This window comes from Simochromis diagramma, unplaced genomic scaffold (genome assembly GCF_900408965.1).
Source record: "Simochromis diagramma unplaced genomic scaffold, fSimDia1.1 OVJJ01000201.1, whole genome shotgun sequence".
NCBI lineage: Eukaryota > Metazoa > Chordata > Actinopteri > Cichliformes > Cichlidae > Simochromis > Simochromis diagramma.
The window spans coordinates 545,691-566,812 of NW_024387223.1; the positions used below are offsets into that span (position 1 = coordinate 545,691).

Genomic DNA, 21,122 nt, shown 5'->3' on the forward strand with positions numbered 1-21,122 from the left:
TAAAATATAGCATGATGCAGATTTATAAAGTGACTCAGAGCAGACGACCACATGAAGAAAAATGTATTTTAATGTGTTTATTTAAAGTTCAGAGAAGAATGAATCATTGATTATGAATGGGATGTTCACAGCTGTCTGTGTCACTGTGAGATACAATGAACATGATTTAATATCCTAATATTAAAATTTTTCATGTGGAGCAGCAGCAGATACAATTATATAAGGTAAATATACGTACTGATGGACTTTGAATTAATACAATATGAATTCATACTTTAAAGAGAAATCGTTATAATAATAGACACCATCGGAAGGCACATTTACAGTAAAAACAGTCCTGAAAACTGCATGAACTGAGTCAACAGGCCTGAAAGTTTTGTGATAAAAACAGAATGAAAACTAAACAGGATTCTTGCTCAGACAAATAAGTAGGGATGGGTATCGTTTAGGTTTTATCCGATACCGGTGCCAAATGGTACCGGTGCTTAAACGGTGCTCAAAGAATGGAGAACACAAAATTGGTCCAAAAACCTCTCATGTTCAGCTGTTTTTTGTAAAAAGATAACAATGTTAGCCTTTTCTGCAGCTATGGGGCATATATGGTATCACTCTTGGCTGGAAGCAGGGCTTAAACAATGGAAAAAAACACAAACTTTGTCCAAAAACCTCTCATGTTTAGCTGTTTTCCACTTTTTCTTTGGTCACTTTAGCCTTTTTGGCCAGGATGAAGGGAGCATCTGCTATCAAACAAGAGGACAGCCGCATGTAGCTATGATGGTGTTTGCTAGTTCACCTTACATGCGTTAATGTAAAACGTGGTTAGCCTACTCAACGTAAATTACACATGAACAACATTAAGCTACTCACACAGAGAAGAACGGCTGCTGCTGCTGCCATCATCATTTCTGCTACACTGGCAGGGCTAGGGGGCAGGACGCCTCTTCGGGTTTTTGGGGGATGTTGCTAACTCCGGGTCCGATAACAGGCACCACACACAGTAATGTGCTCTGTGTGAGGTCTCGCAGCAAGCTATCAAATACGGCGCATTTCTCGGCTTAAAAAAAACAAACAAAAAAAACAAAAAAAAAAAAAACGCTATGCGTCGCCAGGTATTTCATCGGATTTGAGGTGTTACCTCCTTTGACAGTATCACAGTATCAGCTTAAAGCACTTGTTTCAGGCTGCTGAGTTTGCATATTATGCTGTGAAGTACAGCCAGACTTAAAGAACGTACGTACCTGGACCCGCCTACTATCCTCGGAAACGTAAAATGATTGGCTAGAATCTAAAGTGTATCACAGCTCAGGAAAAAAAAAAATGCACCGAAATGTGCGCTGCTTTTCGGTCTGGTTACTACCGTTTATGTCAGAACCGGTGCCATCATGGCACCGGACACCGGTACCCATCCCTACAAATAAATATATTGAATACAGTGTGCAATAACAAACTTAAGTGCGTGGAGTGCTTAAAGCTTTATAAAATAAACATTAGAAGCTTCTGTGATATAAACATGAGTGTTTTATCTGTTTAAAGTCAAGCAGCAGGTAGTTTGATATTAAAAGTAAAGTTAAAGAGACGTTAGCTCAGCAGGAGGTCGAGAGCAGGAAGTAGCAGCTACAGCTCACAGTATAAAGACAAGTTTAGTTTTAGTCTGCTAAACTAAACTTCTTATGAAGACTTCAGCTGGTGTTCATGGAGGTTGATGAGCGGACAGTAAGGAGCTAAAGGCACAACTTTCACTTTGGGACAGTTTTCTACTTCTTAAAAGCTCTATAATGGACATTTAAATATGAAAATATCTGCTGGTCTGTTTGTTGAGGTTTTACACCAAAGAAAAAGAACATTTTAAATTTTTATAAAACTGTTCTTTTGGCACCTCGTGAAGGCACATGTGACATTTCAGTTTGCTCCTGTTTCACTTACATATAAACTAATTTAAATTTCCTGAAACACACACACAAAAAAAAAAATTGTTTGGAATAAATAAATGTTTAGTCTAATTTCAGACACTTAACATCAAACTTTGGATGTCGTGGAAATTAATTTTAGGATATCCTCAAATGTGTTTACCCAGAATGCTCAGAGTCCCCTCTGAGAAGCTGGAAGAGAACCAATAATAAAAGGTCTGATTATTCAAACAGGCTCAGGTGGAGGCTGGTATGAATCCTGCTGAACTCTTCTGTAGATCAAAAAACAAACAAACACAGCAGCAGCAACAACAACAAGTTGTTTGGTGCTCGACATGTCAGAGTGGCGTTCTTCTGTCCAGACTCAGCTGTGATGTTTTTCTGAACTGAAAGAGGAAACAACACAGAGCAGAGGGGTTAAAGGGAATTTCCTTTATCACCAAAGCACAAGGTGCAGTAGTCATGGCAACAACACGTATGATTTAGTGTTATTAACTATAATAATAGCAGCAGATATAAACAACACTATGTCTCCTTTGGTCTTCACTGCAGGCACTTTATACCAACCTTTGATGGATTAAATAAAAAAGTCCATTTTTTTTAAACATGGATTCTTTGTAAAGAAGTGTTTGAAATCTGTAATGTTCTTTCTCCATATTTGTCACATTTAAATGACTCAGATCAACCCAATATTAATATGATTTTAAACTGCTCACACACACTGAACTCACTCTCCCTCACTCACCTGAAGGATCAACAACTCTCAGGTAGATGATACTGATGGGGTCAATAGTTTGATGAGCTCTCTTCCCGCGATTTGTTCCTTCCATGAAGACACGACACTCATATGTTCCAGTGTCATTAATCATCGCATCCTTCAAAATCACGGACACGTCTCCATCCTTCATCTGTCTGTCCTGCAAATCCACCCGGTTCTTAAAAGATGGATGCTGGTCATCCGAATCAAAATGGTTATTGCGATACACAAAGACTTCTCCCAGGTCAGGTCTGCTCCACTCTACAACTATGAGGTTGTTGTTTGGAGCTCGACATGTCAGAGTGACATCCTGTCCAGACTGAGCCGTGATAGTTTCTTGGTCTGAAAGATGAAACAACAGAGCAGAGAGGAAACAGTCACTTCTACATCAGCCAAGAATTAGAATTAGGAACAGACACAACTGCTCTCTGGTTTATGCTGGTTGAATCACACAAACGTGACCACAGACCTCCAAAACAAAACAACTTGTGTTTAGCTCCCAGTGTCATAAATAAAACAAATACAATCTGAAAAGATTTAGGGAAAAAAAAAAAAGAAAAAAAAAAAAAGGGAAAAGTATTTTTTGCAAACACCTTTGAACAACTGCTTATTTGTTGTCTTTGTTCTTGTCCTCAGAAATATGTAATATTTGCGAGGTTATTAAGTAGAACAGAACAGGGACAAAAACTTGCACCACCTAAAGTGTGGTAAACTTGACAGAAACCAGCGTTGCTATGCTACTGCATCCAAGGTAACCCTGTGTTTTAACTCTGCAGGTGCTGGGGGAGGGGGCTTAACGTTGTTTTGTTTTCTTCTAGTGAGCGGCGTGAGCGCGCTTGTCCTGCCGTTTTCGTTTTGTTTATGCAAATGTATTCGTCCGCGTGCACGACTCCGTTCAAATGGGAGGGCTGTATGTACTTCCAACAGACTGTCGGTTCTGTAATCGGATCGACAGGAACCGCCCTTCGTTCCAGTCTCTGAAATCGCTTCGTGGCGTCTGTCGGTGAAGTTCGGTTGTGTTATCGTTAATGGACGATAAAACAGCTTTCTTAAAAGCTTTAAACGAGGATGTTCCGTACCCGAAGACGACGTGGGTCTGGCTGTGGATATCGGAGCTATTTTTTAAACTCAGTACTCAGCGTCGAGAAAACTGAGTATGTCAGCTGCTTTCAACCGCTTAATGTTTAACACCGTGCGGGATCAGGCACAAATGAGCTGCTTTTACTGTTTAAAGTCTCTGCATGTCGGGGTAAGTAAAACACGGAGCACAGACAGAGTTATAAAGAGGCCACGTCTGGTTACAATTCGCAAACATGGCTGCTGCGCTGGTCGGTGTCGCTCTCTCACTTGTGTGTGAGCTTCTTTGTGGGGGAAAAATTGTGTAGCTGGCGCTGAGTTGTGCGACACGACGAGAAGCATACACCGAGGAATTGGACTCAGTTTAATGCAGTTTATTTTACATATAATGTAACAGTGCGTGGAGATTTGATCTAGTGATTTGGAAAGGAAACTTATGATATATATATATTTTTAAAGGAGGTCAACGTAAGTTGTCTAAAACACCGCCATGACAATGTTATGAAGAACTAACGTCACCTGCATCGTGCTGCATAAGAACAATCAAGGACAAGAAATAAAAGTAACCCTCCTCAGACAACCGCGGAATTATTATGAGGTCTACCATACAATAAAAAGCACATTTTGCATTTTACTATGGGCAACTCTTTTTTTTTTTCTAAATAATTCCACATGCTTTTTGGCCCCGAGTAGAGCTCCAAGAAGCACTTCCTGTCATACACTGCTGACAGTTGGTGTTCACTTGTATATCTGAGTGTGGAGTCGCTGATTTAGTGGACCGTTTTTAGAGTTTTTAGATTGCGCACAGCGTTGAAGAGTTACGGTAGTGTCACCCAACGTGGAAAGGGGGTTTAAATAAGCCGTACTAATAGCACTCTTCAGATCTTACAAAGCTTTCACATTTTAGTAAGGATTTCCGTGGAGAGGAGCAACAAGAGTTTGATTTAACTTGATGCCCTGCTTTTTTCAGGGCTTTTAAGAAGCCATTCGCCGAGCCTCGTCTCATTTCCGAGAGCAAAACAATGTTACAACTGTGAGAGAGCTTTAAGTTTCCTCAAGGGACCCCCCCAGAGGACGCCTTTGTTATTTGTAGTATTTGTAGTCGTTTTACATGCTAAAAAAAAAGTTTTACATGCTAACGTTAGCATCAGCTGTGAGCGTCCAACGCCTTACAGCCAGCCATCAAAGCCACTAGCCACCACCGTGTATATGCTATTTGCTATGCCGGTAAAATGCCAACAAAGCATCAGAAGGCAGAGCCGCGAGCCAGCGCTTACTATACAATAGAGCCCCTATTTTCGAAGCCCTCGGTTTATCTCTTGACACTTTTTCTATCGAGCAGCCGAGCTAAGCTTGTTGTTAGCTGTGTCAAGCTAACAACAAGCTACTGTCTACTACCTAGACAGTCAGGGTTTTTTATTTTCTTAAATTTGTGGCGTGTATTTACAATGTCAAAATTGGCTTTAAAATAATTGAACAGTTGTCTCACCCGCAGCCGGAAGCAAGATAAAGCAGAAAATCATGACCGAGCGAAGCAATGTAATTCTCCCTTGACACATCTTGCTGTGGTGATGGGTCCTGCAACACTGACACACCGACGCGCATGTATCAAGCTCACCCAGCGATGCCTATCGCTTTAAGAAAAAGTCACGTGATTGATATAGCTGCTGTATCGCTCATTGCCAACGCGCCAAACTGTGTTTAAAAGGTACCGCATCCGCATCTAACAACGAAATGAGTCGCCACCAAAACCCCCACAAAATTACTCTCGCAAAGATAAAAAAAACAAAAAAACATCTCTCCATAACAAAATGGAGCCCAAAAGAAAAAGAAAAGTTTCTGCTGTGTGGGATCATTTTGATCTTTTAACTGAAAATAAGGTATCTGTTTGTTTCAGTGTAATCTATCAGAATAGGAAAAACAGCATTGTGACTTGAAGTGTAAATTATTTATTTCATTTTATGCAGGTTAAATGTTGCATCTGTTCTGCGGAGCTTTCTTACACAAACAAAATCACCTCCTCAGTGTTTGGGCATTACAGAGCCAAACATGAAAATGAGGAGACAAACACACCAAGAATGAACACAGGTCAGCCTATATAGACACTGAACAGCTTTATTATCTTTTTTTTAAATTATTATTCGTATGTGTTTTATTATTTTGAAATCAAGCATCTAGGAAGATTGTTCTGGATCAGGCAGTCCTGAATTTTATTCTAAAGGACTGCCAACCCCTTAGTATTGTGGAGAGTGTCGGAGAGAAACATTCCAAAATCAGAGGATCCTTTAACGTACTGGGAAATAAGAAGACATCTTATCTGAACCTTTTCCACCTGGCTTTACAGTTTGTGTACCCCAGCTTCATCTATGCCTGTGAGTTTTCCAAAGCTGTGGAAATGGTTTAAAAAAAAAAACGCAATAGACTGAATGCAAAAACACTGGATAAACCTATTTTTCTGAATAGAAATTTATAATAAATTCACAATACTTTCATTTTAATTTTCACTTAATGTCATTCACAATATATTTTAAAGATATCTACAATATTTGCAATGTAAAACATATAAACTGATTCCATGGACAGTACAATACCTTACAGTGTACAAGAATGACTAGGTCATTGAATCAGTGTCAAGTAAGTTGCCTTCAATGATATTTAAGGTCCAGCAGGTGTCAGTATGGAGCAAAACAGCAACACTGTGTCGACACAGTATCGATACAGTTTGGGGAATGTGCTGAAACGCTTCACGAGGCGTCAGCTACCCATCACTACAGTGGTCACTTTCCTCTCGCCTCTACTACCAGGCACGTGGAGGGGGGGGCTAGAGGGGCTTGAGCACCCGCCCCTTTCCTGATGGGTGCCCAAAGTGCCCTTTTGTTGAGGCAACTTTTTAAAAAAATATATTTTTTTAATGTGTGTGTGCGTGCGGAGTCCTGTCTGTGCCCCTCAACAATAATATTTGACTATTAATCACAGTTTTGCTAAATAAAAGGATCGGTCACATGATCACATTTAACCAATGATCGCCCTTGACGGCAGAACGCGCTGGTTACGAGCCGGGAACGAGCTCACAAAGAGCACGCGCATTTTTAGCGGTCCGGAGCTGGAGGAGAAACACAAGTTAACTCAGAGACACAGACTGATGCGACACAACCAGTAAGTAGGTGTACAGCGTACACTGTAGTGTATAGCACACAGGAGTATTAGCTTATTACGTACACGTTGGTAAGCTGTCTTGTTGCAACTGACGAACTGAAACAAACGAGCGTGCTGTGTGTGCAACAGCGCGACAAACATTACCTGTCCTTTTATTAACTGCACAAGTAGTGCTGGTCATAGCTGCTGGCTACCTGTGTAAGGCTGTCATGGGTCTGTAGCTCTGTCAATTATCAGCTTTAAATAAACGACGTGGAACACAAGGTGCAAACATTGCATTCAAATATAGAGGAAAGCAGAAGGCTGTACTGGAGAGCATCATAAAGTATGACCGTGGTATGTGATCTCTCTGAGATGACACGTCTTATGCAACTGGGAGGACTCAAGACCTCTCCCTCCAGTCCATTTATGATTGGTCTGTAATCACACAGGTACAGAGTTCTGTCACATCTCCTTCTTTCTGAGTATGAGCTGATTCCTTCTGACAAGATGCAGAGTCCCAAAATGCATCTGAATCGCTTTAAAATTTATTTTTCTAACAGCAATCAAGCTTTTAAATAACACTTTTTAGAGTTATTTGCAATATGGGTATATACTAACTAGTATGTTTGTAATTATACATAATAGATTTTATTTTTTAAAAGCATCTATTTCTTATCTCTTTAATGTCTGTTGTGTTTGACAGGACACTCAAGGCTAAAATGGTTTAAAACAGGGGTCGGCAACCCTGGGCACGGCACGCGAAGCGTTAACTGATGGCACGACATGCAGTGAATTAATCTGAGAAGGTGCATTAAAAAATAAATGGCCACTCTAGCGGTGCACATCGTAAATTAGCTCGCGTAGATATATTAGTTGTGCCGCTTCTTAATGACTGTATCTTAGCTAACAACCCCAACTACCAGATTCAACCTGTAATTGCTTCTACAGTTTTCTTTCACTCGTTACAGTTTCTTTCATTACAGTTCCTGTAATGACCATTAAAACCTTCATAAAGCACCTGATCCACAAACTCTGACCTGAAGAAAAGTGAACTTTGTAGTTGCTCCATTCACCACCGTTTGTTTTACACACTTTGACTGTAGCCCGTTAATCTGAGACGCCACTTACTTTAAAATACTGACATGATCCAACATGGTGATTCACTGATGTCTCATTTTGTTGAACCTGTTTTCTCGACTTCTGTCTTCATTGCCCTTCCTGAGTTCACATCTCCGGTGGGGCAAAGATACAAGGAGAAGGGTACCATGGGTCTCTAGCAATACTCAGATTTTGATCAACTTAAGCTTCCAGTGTCTGTTGTGCTCTCTCTGCTTAAGTGACTACATGTCTCTGTTTGTAGCTTCTCTTAATTATCGCTGCTGTAAAAACGAGTAACTGCACTTTGACCTTCACTTTGACCTCTCTGCTGTGTTTCTTTCACTCTTTCAGACTAGAAAGTCGTCCCAGCTGAGTCTGCACAGGACGTCTTTCTGACATGTCGAGCTCCAAACAGCAACTTCATAGTTATAGAGTGAAGAAGAGCTGACCTGGAAGATGAACATGTCCTTTAGTACTGAGACAAGCAGTTTGATCCAGAGTACCAGCATCCATCTTTTAAGAACCGGGTGGATCTGCAGGACAGACAGATGAAGGATGGAGACGTGTCTCTGATTCTGAGAAATACAAGTATTATGCCTTCAGGAGAGGAACAAGCCGGAGGGAGAGAGCCCTTTTGAAGAATGACCCCATCAGCATCATCTACCTGAGTGTTGTTGATCCTCCAGGTGAGTGAGTAGAGTTGAGTGTGTGTGTGATCAGAGGTGAAGCTGCTTCCTGGTTGTTGATGTTTGTTTCTAAAGATGTTGTTGATGAGAAAATCAGCCGAGCTTTAATGTTTGGTTACATTTTAGGATAAATTCTAATTATTGTTTTATAATGAGTTTGTATAACTGTGGATCTTTAATGCTACTGACAGTAAACAAAAGAGACACATGCATAAATAATTTAGCCATGAAATAAATGTACTGCGTTGAAGTGTAGAGTCAACACAATATGGAGGTGAAGACAAAATGGAGAAGTGTTAGTGTGGACACAGTTTCTGCTTGAAACAGGAAGTTCCTTCTTTTTCACTGCTCTTTGGCAGCCTGCCAATATTTATGTAATGTAGCAGTAGTAGGATTGTTAAACGGTAAATGAACTGGTTCTTATTGCTTTTCTACTTTACCTGAGTATTTAAAGCACTTTATACACATTTATTGTTTTTTTTTCTTTTTTTTGACACTGTAGTTTTTATTAATAGTTTATGTCACAGTTTAAACGCAGACATTTCAGGAGAAATCAACAAACATACATTCAAAACAAACTTAACTAATGTGAATAAAAGATGTGGGTGCCAATTATAATCAACTACCATATGCATGCCTACATTGCTCAGCAGCGTATATTCTCCAGCACATATACACACTTTTCCTACATGCATATATATATATATATATATGGATATACAAAGTTATTGACATAAACCTTAAATGTTTTGTTCGTTCATTAATTTTCCTTGGTGCCATATAATCTCCACTTCTCACTTCAAATGGCCATCTTTCATTATTGTACAAATCACTGTTATTCCTTTTTGTTCCCACTTCCTGGATCCTGAGTCATGTCCACTTGGTACAACACCAACATCATAATCAGCCCAGTTTAACGTCTTAACCTCTCTTTCCAACTTACTTTGTTTAACTCGGCCGAAACCCCATCTCTAGAGTGTGGGACGTTATAGGAAAGTTTTCTTAAGTTGCAAACTTCCAAGAAAAGTCTGGACTGGGACATCCTGGACTTTTACTTCAATATCTTTCCATTTAAAGTTCTGATCACTCCACTTTATCGCTGGTCTGGTTTGGGCTTTAGATTAGGGAGTCTCACACCACCTTGCTTCCTAGACAGTATTAATTTTGAATATTTTATTCTAGGCCTTTGATCGCTCCATACAAATCTAGAGATGAGCCTGTCACAGTTGTTGAATTTTTCCACTGAGATCTTAACTGGCAGGTATTGGGAAAGGTACAATAGCTGTGGGAGGATACTCATTTTTATTGTTGTGACTCTTGCACTAAAGTCTAGTGTAAGCGTTGATCATCGGTTTAGATCATGTTTAATTTGAGTGGTCAGTCCATCATTGTTTGTTTTATTAAGGTCACTCAATTGTTTAGTCACAGTTACATCCAGGTATCTTATTTGTTTTGCAGTCCAGTTCAGTTTAAACTTATTTTAACCTCTTCAGACGGCCAATAATTGAAAGCAAGTATCTGAGTTTTGGTCACATTAATTTTGTACCTCGAGTTTTTGGCAGAGATATGAATTACATTAAACAGTGGAATTATAGTTTGGTTTTGATTTTTTAAATAGAGTATGATAAGCTGAAAATCAGCTGATGATTTAATATTTATTCCTCTCACTTCCTCACTTTGTTGGATGGCCTGTGCCAGCGGTTCAATGTATAGAGTGAAGAGAAGAGGTGAGAGACAACAAACCTGGCGAGTCCCTCTCTCTCTCTGAGAGATTTTCTCTGTTAAGCTACCATTGATTCTAATTCGAGCTGTAGGAGATTGGTAAATAGATTTCAAATCAAATCAGATGAAAATGTATTTTTATAGCACGTAATAATGCAACAAAGTTGACCAAAGTGCTTCACAGTTGATCAGCGCAATAGCACAAGACAGAATAACAGAAACAGTTAAAAGAAGGGCAGGAAACAATATGAACAACATGGGTAAAAAAACAAACATAACTAGCCACAAAATAGCATACTAGTTTGAATCAAAAGCCGGACTAAAATAATAAGTTTTAGGACACAAGTTAAAAGATTGGATGGACTCTGAGGAACAAATATAAGGAGGGAGGTTATTCCAGAGTCTGGGAGCTACGGCAGCAAAGGCCCGATCACCTCTGGACTTCAGACGAGGCCTCGGTTGCGTCAGGAGCATTTGATTGGAAGATCTAAGCGCCTTATTAGGGATATACAAATGGAGGCGTTCGCATAGATAGCTGGGAGCCAAATGGTTTAAGATTTTAAAGGTTAGCAAGAGAATTTTGAAATTGATGGGATATTTAACAGGGAGCCAATGTAGATTGGCTAAAACTGGTGTGATGTGGGCATAATTTCTATTAAAGCCGAACCTTTCAAGCACGGCGTACAAGAAGCTCCAATCGACACTGTGGAAAGCCTTCTCTGCATCCAGGCTTATTATGGCCGCACTGTCCTTTTTTGTTTGCATCCAATTAATTATCTGGAGGGACCTTCTTATACTGCCTTGAGTTCTACGTCCTGTGATAAAGCTAGTTTTGCCTTTATTAATTAAATCTGTCATAATTGCCCCATATTGTTTAGCAATTATAGATGTGTATATTTGGTAATCCACAGTGAGTACCGATATGGGGCATTGATCAGGCAGCTGTGATTGAGCAGCAATGTCCATCGAACTCTTTTCATGACTTTTCAATGTAAATCCAACTATTTTCACGGTTGTTGTGTTTATGATAATTTTGTGAGGGCACATTAAAAAGGCTCGGATGAGCTTTCAAAAGTTCTACAAGTTCCTCCATCGCTTGTGTCCAGATCACACGCTGCGCTGCGGTGCTACTCCGTCTTCGCACCAACATTTATGTGTTTGCGCGTGCGCAGTGTGAGCTGCTGTGGTGACCCGTCGGTTTGAAATCCTCCCGACCAAGCGATTGATGATCGGGAGCTGGCCGTGAGGTGTTAATGGCTTCTCGTTACCCCACGTATACTACACGATGCACGATGAAGGTCAAACTCGGGCCGATCACCAAAACGGTCACACGACTCAAATCGGCTCAAAATGGGCCAAAGATCGCAGCGTGTATGCCCAGCATTATAGACTCACTCTGTGTTTACTAATTAGAGCCAATAATAATAATTGGTGCTTATATTCTCCTCCTGTGTGTTTGTGTGTGCAGAGTTTCTACCAGAGCCAAATGTCATCGACTCCTCACTGAAGTCGTCCACCAGTCCAACCACTGGGATCCAGCTGCTGCTCTCTAACTGGTCCACACAGCAGCTCAGACCTGACACATTCACTGTAAACACACTGGTTTATATTCTGTTTGTTCTCCTCATGAAGGAAACCTCACACAAGCACTGAGTTCAAATCACTGAAAGTTCAAATGGAGAGTTATTATTATTTTCTTTTATAAAGAAGCTGGAAAAATTTAACTTTCTTAAACTAGTTTTTAAATTTTTTATATAAAAAAGAAATCTTTTCTTCATCCGGCCTTTCAGAATAAAAGCATGACCAAGACGTAATTTATACATAAACAATAATAAATGGTATGTAACTAAAATATAGATGTAATCCATGTTTTCATGTCTTCAGTAACTTTGCTGTTATTCATGTTATTTCTAAGTGTGCTGTCGTCTCCACAGCAGTGATCTGGTTTCTCTGCAGGTTCAGTAAACTTTGGTCTCACTTGATCTTCTCGTGTGCTTCTGTGGGTTTCACAAAGATGTCTGATGGAAAACGTGAGTCGTTTTCTTTTCCTGGTGGGAACATAGAACCAGTCCTAGATTGGTCACTGACTCTGTAAATACTGAGGTACGACCATGAACACAGCTGTCTGAGCCCTCGTGCAAAGTCCTGGTTGAGCCAGTTACACCGACACCTTTTTATGACCAAGTTATTTATTTTTTGTTTTCTGTTCGTAGCATCGAGACTACAGCTGTACAAACTTGTTATATAATGACAGTTAATGTCTAAATGTTGTCTCTCGTTACAGTTTCAGAGTCAAAGTGAGAGAAAGTCAGTGAGCAGGTTTTCTGTCAGCTTTTTAATGCAGTTTGATTCTTGCTTAGATCCAGTTTACACATCAGCTCAGTGAGGTTTGTTTGGGTCCAGCTCAGATTCAGTTTCACTGCAGAATTATTCATGAAGCAGCAGGAAACAACAACCATCTGAAGGCACTTTTACAGTAAAAACACGAGAAACAGAAAGTCCCTGAAAACTGATGAACTGAGTCAACAGGTCAGAAAGTTACATTAAAAAAATAAACATGAAACCTCATCATCCACTATTGTAACGTGCATTAAAAGCATATATATTAAAGAACAATAACAAAGTTAAGAAGTGCGTTCAGTGCTTAAAGCTGTAATAATCAGAAGCTCCTCTGATACAAACATGAGAGAAGCAGCAGGTAGTTTGATGTTAACCTCCTAGGACCTGGCGTCTGTGATCCACACAAATCTGTGGTCACAACTGTGAGTTAAGTGGTGTGATATATGGAGGCGATTGTGCATGTTTCACTTTACTGGTATAATGAGGTTTTGTATTACAGGGGAGGTCATTTCACTCTGGACAGCAGAGGGCAGCAGAGTGCTGTGGGTTGTGAGCTTGTGGTTCTGGTAAGACTGACCAGGCGAACAGCAGCGTGGTTCCTGTGTTCACTCTCTCTCCTGTTTTACAGGATCGTAATCTGGCTGCGCCCTCTACAGCTGGGCCTGTAACACATCCACACATGTGGACATCACATTTTCGGTCGTCTAGGCCAAAATACAGAATTTTACTCTACAAAGGCCTGATATCCACGTACGAGGACGTTATACTGACACTGTTCTATGAAATTTAAAAGGAATGTCCTCATATGTGGATCCCATTTTTCTTAGAAACAAAAATTAGATTTAAAAAAAAATAAAATCTGGTTATTCTTTGTTTTCACATTCATCAGGTCCCAATCAGCCCAAATATCAAAGAGAAATGAAAAATGCCATGAAAGAGTTTGAGTCTCAGGAGGTTAAAGTAAAAGTTAAAGAGATGTTAGCTCAGCAGGAGGTCGAGACTCTATGATGTACGTTTAAATGTTTCCTGGATTGTTTGTCGACATCTGACACCAAAGAAAAAGAAAATGTAAAAATAATTATGGATCTTTTTTTGGCAATTCTTAATGACATGTGTGACATTTGACTCTGCCACAACTGTCTTTATCCGAAGTGCTCAGTGTCACCTCTGAGAAGCTGAAACAGCTGGAAAAAACTGAAACCTTTCAAACAGACTGAAGTTCAACTGGAGGCTGGTATGAACCCTGCTTCTGTCGTTTACGTGTTTTGTAGATCAAAACACCAACAACAGCAAGAAGAAACACAGCAGAAACTACCAAACCAACAATCAGTCCAACAGATCCAGCCTCTTTCCCTCCATCCTGTCCATCTCCTCCCAGCTGACCTGCAGGTGAGAAACAGGTGTGAGGTGTCAGCTGTCAGGTAGGTGATGAGTGAAGAACAGAACAGAATCCATTTCCTCTTCAAACTGCTGTCAGACATTATCTACTGCACTCTGATCACATCACTCAGACCAGCTGCTTTCTACAAAGTCTCATCAACAACATCTTTAGAAACAAACATCAACAACCAGGAAGCAGCTTCACCTCTGATCACACACACACACACTCAACTCTACTCACTCACCTGGAGGATCAACATGAAGGTTGATGCTGCTGATGGATTTCCATGAGCGTGTTTTTCTCACAAAGACACGACACACGTATGTCCCAGTGTCATTAACCGTCACATTGTTCAGAATCAGAGACACGTCTCCATCCTTCATCTGTCTGTCCTGCAGATCCACCCGGTTCTTAAAAGATGGATGCTGGTCGTCTGGAACAGACAGATCATCCCGGTACAAAAGAACATATTCTGACTCCAGATCAGCTCGGCTCCATTTTACTACTATGTTGTTGTTTGGAGCTCGACATGTCAGAATGACGTTGTGTCCAGACTCAGCTGTGACGTTTTTGTGGTCTGAAAAGGAAACACAGAGCAGCGAGGTTACAGATGAAAGTTTGATCTGTTCACTTCTACACCAGCCAATCAGCAAAGAGTTGTACACACTGGGTTCAGCACATTAGGCTAAATGTTCATCACACACACACAATATGAACCTGCATCTGTGAAACAAACTGTGTCCTGATTGTTCTCACATTAAGAAATGAATCAAACAAACATGTTGAGGTAGTCCGACTCGAATGTCAAGGAAGGTTGTAGGGAAGCAGACTACACAGAAATTTCAGGTTTGCAGACGTGAGCAATTTATTTACAATGAACTCCGTTTAATGTGTAACTTAACAAAACTTTCCCCAAAAGTAACTCGATTAACAAAACCCATCAGTTCATGGACCTGGTAACACAGCTCACCTCTCCTCTGAATCTGGCTTTAAATAGGGCCATCAATTTCCCTCCAATTAGCCCAGCCTGTACCTGTCACTTAAACTGAGGGATCTTAAACTCTACACAGATGATTAAAAAGACACAAAACCTCCTCATACTTCTAATTGGCACATTTACGTAAATAAATGTCTCTATTTACAAAAACAAGATTCAACAAACCCCTTCAGAACTTGAAACAAACAAAATTAAGCATTTCTATGGAAAAAGAAACTTGTGGTACAAACTCCGCTTGATGTCACATCAGCAGGACTTAAAACAACAAAATGCTAGGCAGGCGTTTCCCACCTGCACACCAGTTGGTGGCGATAATGCACCATTTTGCTATTTGCCAACTGCCAATAAACCCTATACAGAAGAAGAAGAAGGCGTTTCCCACACCTGACAAAAACGAGACTGGAAAGAAACAACAAAGTATGAACAAATGACTTAATCTGTGATGAAATAAAATATAAAGAAACATGTAACTGGGTATTTGTCTCAATTTGCAGAATGTTTGTTTTGCCGGCAACAGACAAACCCGGGATAGTGAGTGCAGCAATGTTACTCAACAAATGGCAAATCATAGCAAATAAATAGAAACAGAGAAACGTGCAAAAAAAAAAAAAAGGTCAACTCACATGGGACAAATGGAGAGCATTGCAACTGCTCATTATTACCTAATAAAATATGACATATTTGTGAAATTTCACGTGTTATTAGCCTTTATCTGTGTGCCCAAACTTATTAAAATGCTCTCAAGGTGATGATGAGCTGTCATGTCAGGCATATGAAACAAACATACACATACCTGCATATACTGTGCCTTGAAAAGGTTTTCATACCCCTTGAACTTTTACACATTTTGTCGCCTTACAACCAAACTCAAATGTTTTCACTGAGTTTTTCTGTGACAGACCAACACAAAGTAGCACAAACTTGTAAAGTGGTACAAAAATGATACATGGGCTTTAAAAAATAAACAAATAAAAACTCTGAGAAGAACTTTTAATCAATGAATCAATAATAAACCTTTACAGCAGTTTGTCCATGTTTATCTAACACCACTTTAAATTTATTGCAGTAATAAAATCTCTTCTCTTCACAGCTTCATTATACAAACTGTTATGTAAACGTGTGTGAGTCTAAACACTAACATCCACTTTCTAACATGACAGAAGAGGTTTGGTGACAGGAGACCTGCGTCCTCTGTGAGCAGCTGAAACTAAAGCAGCTCGAACATCTAACAGCGGGTAAGAAATAGATCGATAGGATTTAAAATCAAACTCACCTGCACAGGTAAAGCCCACGAGGGAGACAGACAGTAAAGTCCAGCAGAGCCACAGAGATGTTACAGCAAACATGTTTCATTAGGCACATTCAAAGTGCACGAGTGAATTAATGTGGGAGAGTGGAGCCGGCTGTTTTTGTTTTTTTCCTTTTGTCATACTTCACGTCCGCGCTTGTTATTGGATAAAGTAACACTGGCTGTGCCTCCCCGGTAGACGAGTGAGTCCTCCCAGAGGAGGAGTCCTTCCCCAGAGGCCCGGTTTCAAACTAACTTTAGTGAAGTCAGCCGGAAACGCACTTCCACACATTGTTGTGATTCATGACTTCGTGTTTCCTTAAAGTGCCCGCTACAGCATTGTTTGATAGACATGAAGAAAATCTTTCTTTTATGTGAATCTAAGATTAGCAAGTAAACAACAGTTAGCTAATAAACTTCATGACATCACACTTTAATCTAATATGTCAACAGTGAAATTTATCTCACTGCTATTTATTTATTTATTTATTTAAATCAAAATTTACAGCAGTGAAATTTAACACTGTTTGAAATGCTGATCTTCAGGAAACATTAAAGGTGCTTTTATTTCTGTTTCTATATTCAAGTGTTGTTCTTTTAATATACTGGCACCACTACATTTATCTGAAAGCTGACTTATAAGAGTAAACTTTCAAGCTGTGATTAATTGAATGAAGACTGGACCGATATATGAAATATTCCCTTATTGTGAATCATTCCATATCATAACTGTTTGAACTCAGATTGAAAATAGACTTAAAAAGGCTGATTGTTGTAAATGAGTCTGACGGGTCACATTTACACAGCACGACTGTTGAAACTGAAAATCCTCATTCTCTCACCACACATGCATACACGCACAGAGCAATCCGGCACTCAGCAGCTTCCTGTTTTAAAATTATTTTAAAAGTTAGATTTTCACAGATTCTTCTTGAACGTCACCTATAAAACACTCAGGATCCCTTTAGTTATATTTTTGTTTAATTTAACATTTATACTTGTATTTCTTTTTGTTTTTAATTTCATAAATGAAGCTGCATGTGAGGCACGACCCCTAGTGCCAACAGTGAACGCATCACTCTTTCACTCTCTCTCCAGAGGGTGACGAGGTGATGACGTCATGCATTGTTGTAACGAGTTTGTCGATCTGAAGCTTTTGTATTTGCTTCAGTGAAGTTTATCACTGTGGTCAGCATGTGTTACATGAACAGAGTGCTCAGTCACAGCTTGTATGAGTCGTACATGCTGTCTGACATTTGAAGACTTTTCGTAAAGTGACCAAAATGACAGATTTACACATTTATATCGTTCTACAGATGTTCCAGATGTTTACACATTGAAGCTGTTCCTGGTCACTTTTACCTGAATCTGTTCAGATGTTACATCTCAAATCAATGAGACAATGTTAGTTTTAGGGAAAACTGAGGTGACAGAGGTCAATGGAGAACCTGAGGTTGTCATGGGAACGGTCTTTGAAAATCATGGGAAAGTCTCTAAACAGTGAAACAGCAGATGTCACACAGAGGTCATACAGAGGTCAGAGCATGTTTGGAGAGGTGGTGCTTTAGCACAGACCCAGTTTCTGTCCCCTCCGAGCAAAAAGGTTGCTGATTCAAATCCTGCTGGGCTCTTTGTGTGGAGTTTACACTCAGCTCCTCCAGAGTGGATTTCCTCCATCACTGCTGTGTACATCCCACCCTGTACTAATGCCAGTACTAATCAGCTGCTGTATTCTCTCTAAAGGCCACCAGATGGCGATAGATGTGGTTGTAAGAAGACACTTTACTGCTGAGTTCATGGACTCAGTCACTTGTTTTCAGTCATATTGAATAAAAGATTATTTTGAAAATACTTGTATGTTTAAAAATGGAGGGATACCTGAGTGTTATTGTTGAAGTCAGAGTCTCCTTCACCAAAGAAGTGCGACCATGGAGACCAAGGTTTGGAAAGGCAGATTGAGTCAGATGGTTCATGGAGGGTAAAAGTACCTCCTCTCACTTCTGCAGACACAGTCAAGTCCAGATTTGTTGCCCTTTTTCTGTGCTTCACGATTTTTGTGCTTCTTAGTTTAAAAGTGACTTTTGTATTTTTGAGACAGGAGGACAAAGACAGTCCTGCAGTCTGCCAAAGGACTGCAGCTCATAACTTTCCTGGAGGCTGAATATCTTCATCCTCTTGGGGTGCTGCAAATGAAAAGAAACAGCATCTATTTGACAGCATTTATGGAAGCTATTGTGTTAATATATTGGACGACTGTAATGGAAGTTTAAATACTTTTTCTGACACTAAAGTTAAAGAGGAAAAACTCTTCTCTGTTGAAACCACTTCCTGGCTGACACTGAAACACTGACGTGTCTCCATCTTGTGTTGACTCCACCATAATAACTTTTCTTGTAGTTCTTTAGGTTTTCTGTTAGCAGCATAAAGAGATCACAGTCTCTCAGTGTTCAGCAGAACCAATAAAATGAAAATAAAGTGCAAAGACAGAAGGTGTAAAGACATTTTCTTTGCAAAAATACAAAGTAAATATGATCCCAAATTAGACTTTGAATCATTTCACTTATTTCCTTTTTAAAACGACATTAAAAAGATTTAGTAAATCACAAAAAAATCTGAATTAATTTTTTGTGAGTTATTGTTTCCATCCTCCACGCAAAAGTGCTTAGCAGGTTTTTTGAATATGTGGCCAGAGAGAGACAGATCTCAGTTTTTTTAGTGATTAGTAGTTAATATATGTGGCTTTAACTGTGAGATTTACAGAATTCCTTTAAACTCTGAAAACTGTGACAAATGATCACAAGTCATTATCTTGTTATTATGTTTTGTTGGATGACTTTTACAGTATATGATGGTTGGTTTTTGTTTGTTTTCTTTCACCACAATCCTCTCAAATTCAAACTCTAAGCTTAATTCCTTGAGTCAGACCAAGCAGAAGCCATGTTTGTACAGTCTTTGGCTTTTCTGCTACTGTAGAGAAATTAAACTAGTGTTTGACAGACAGGTTCAGGAAATCATTGCAATGCTGTGTGCTCCTGTGTTCTGTGTCTTGTTCTAGATTCCTATTTTTGTACCCCTGGCTCCAGCACTGCCTTGTTTTGCTTCTTTATATTTCAAACGACTCCAACATTGTTTTGAGTTCATTTTTGTCTTGTGAGTCCAGCATCTTCATCCCTGTCCTGCCTGCCACATAAATGTTTAAATGAAATATAGACGTGCTGCTCAACAATATATAGTAAAAAAAAAACCCAACAACAACTTGAAAATAAATAGTGTGGAGAATGTTTGAATCCAGAATGTGGCAGAGCCAAAGCAGAAAGCTGTAAAACAAAGAAATACTTGAATATAGTATAAAATATGACAAATTTCAGATGACTTGAGTAAATGTACTACTTTACATTGTTTCACTAGTGATATTAGCAGATTGCCAAAACTCTAATCCAACACACATGCCTCTGTGTAGGACACGAAAGCGAAAACTGTTTCATCTTTTCTCCACTCATCAGTGCACAACTCAGAAAAAACCCATGATATCCACAGTCTGGTGGATTTATTTTTACTCCTGTTTTGTTAAATGTCACATTTAAATCAACCTGAGTGTCATTTCTCTTTAGTTCTGATCTCACTGCTGAGCTGTACAACAAACCAAGGTCAGTAACCTTCTTCTGTCACAGTTTAAACCTGACATGAACTAAACCTCACTAAGTGTCCTTTTTTAAGCTTTGTTGTAGCATGACATGATAATCATACATCAATTGATCACTGCATCCTGCTGAATATTTAACCCTCATAAGTATAAATGAAGTATAGTCAAATAATTTATTTTATGCACATAATATTCCATAAAGTCTTCTTTACAGCTCGTCTGACTGTGAGTCCCAGCAGCTCTCAGTTCTTTAACTTTAAAAAGAGACATGCTAGCTGCTCACCCTGTTTACAGCCCTCGTGCTAAGCTAAGCTAATCAAACCACATTATCACTCAAGCTCAGGGCCCAGTCCCAGTTCACACTTTCCCAGTCTGAACTGGGACTGTGTGTGATGCAGAGAGGTGGAGATTGGAGGTCTTAATTGAACTACGAAGCTTGTAATCATGTTTCCTGTTGTTTGAACTGTGTGTTTGTGTTCAGACTTTAAATCAGAGCCAGACGTTGCCTACTCTTCACTGAAGTAGTCCACCAGTCCAACCACTGATGTCCAGTTGCTGTTCGCTAACTGGTCCAGACCAGAGTGTGTTTACTTGTTTAAAAAAAATGTGTTTTATGTCTTCTATCACTGAGCTAGACTTCTATGATTCAAAGGTAACATTCTGTTTTCAGCTGGACTCTTTAAAGTGTTCATATTGCAGGAAAAATCGGTGACAGATATTTAAATAAGTTCATATGATTTATTTGTTTAGTAATTTTGGAGCAATTTTTATTTTGTTTATATTTTCTTGATTTCTGCAGTCTTAATAAACGTTTGTCTCACTTGGGTTTCTCATTTGGTTCTGTGGTTTTCAAAAAGTCTCAAATGAAAAACTTGATATGTTACAGTTTGTGTGTGGCTAACCTTCAGTGACACTCTTCTGTGCAAAAAACGATGAACATTGAACCACAGGTGCAGACTAAAAACAGCAGGGGCATCATTCAGTGGCTGTACGATGCACAGGAAAGCTTCAGTACAGGGTATGTGTGTGTTTGAAACTGAAGAGTCTGGTCTATTTATCTCTCATAGTCACCTAAAAACCTGTGAGCA

General features: G+C 39.5%; 1 protein-coding gene and 1 long non-coding RNA gene across 2 annotated transcripts in view; one reads left to right on the plus strand and one right to left on the minus strand.

The window, feature by feature from the left end:
• LOC120746652 overlaps positions 1–13,568 on the plus strand; it is a 33,314-nt gene extending 19,746 nt beyond the window's left edge. Inside the window, exons 2-4 of the long non-coding RNA XR_005698889.1 lie at positions 2,909–3,913; positions 8,329–8,663; positions 11,854–13,568. This is a non-coding gene — a long non-coding RNA (uncharacterized LOC120746652). The remainder of the gene's footprint in view (positions 1–2,908; positions 3,914–8,328; positions 8,664–11,853) is intronic.
• Positions 1,330–16,546, minus strand: LOC120746629 (CD226 antigen-like). The gene is made up of 4 exons (XM_040052059.1): positions 16,377–16,546; positions 14,351–14,683; positions 2,653–3,006; positions 1,330–2,293 (listed from the first exon to the last, which is right to left on the minus strand). Exons 1-4 carry the CDS (start codon positions 16,447–16,449, stop codon positions 2,187–2,189), a joined length of 867 nt encoding a protein of 288 aa, XP_039907993.1. The 5' UTR covers positions 16,450–16,546; the 3' UTR covers positions 1,330–2,186.
• Positions 16,547–21,122: the final 4,576 nt, after the last annotated feature.

What these genes read in the sequence shown, in the direction of transcription:
- LOC120746629 (XM_040052059.1), bottom strand. Translation starts at nt 16,449, where the DNA reads ATGTTTGCTGTAACATCTCTGTGGCTCTGCTGGACTTTACTGTCTGTC. An exon ending in CGTGGGCTTTACCTGTGCAG is followed by an intron (nt 14,684 to 16,376) that starts GTGAGTTTGATT and finishes TTTCCTTTTCAG; the next exon opens with ACCACAAAAACGTCACAGCT. An exon ending in CCTTCATGTTGATCCTCCAG is followed by an intron (nt 3,007 to 14,350) that starts GTGAGTGAGTAG and finishes TTCATCTTTCAG; the next exon opens with ACCAAGAAACTATCACGGCT.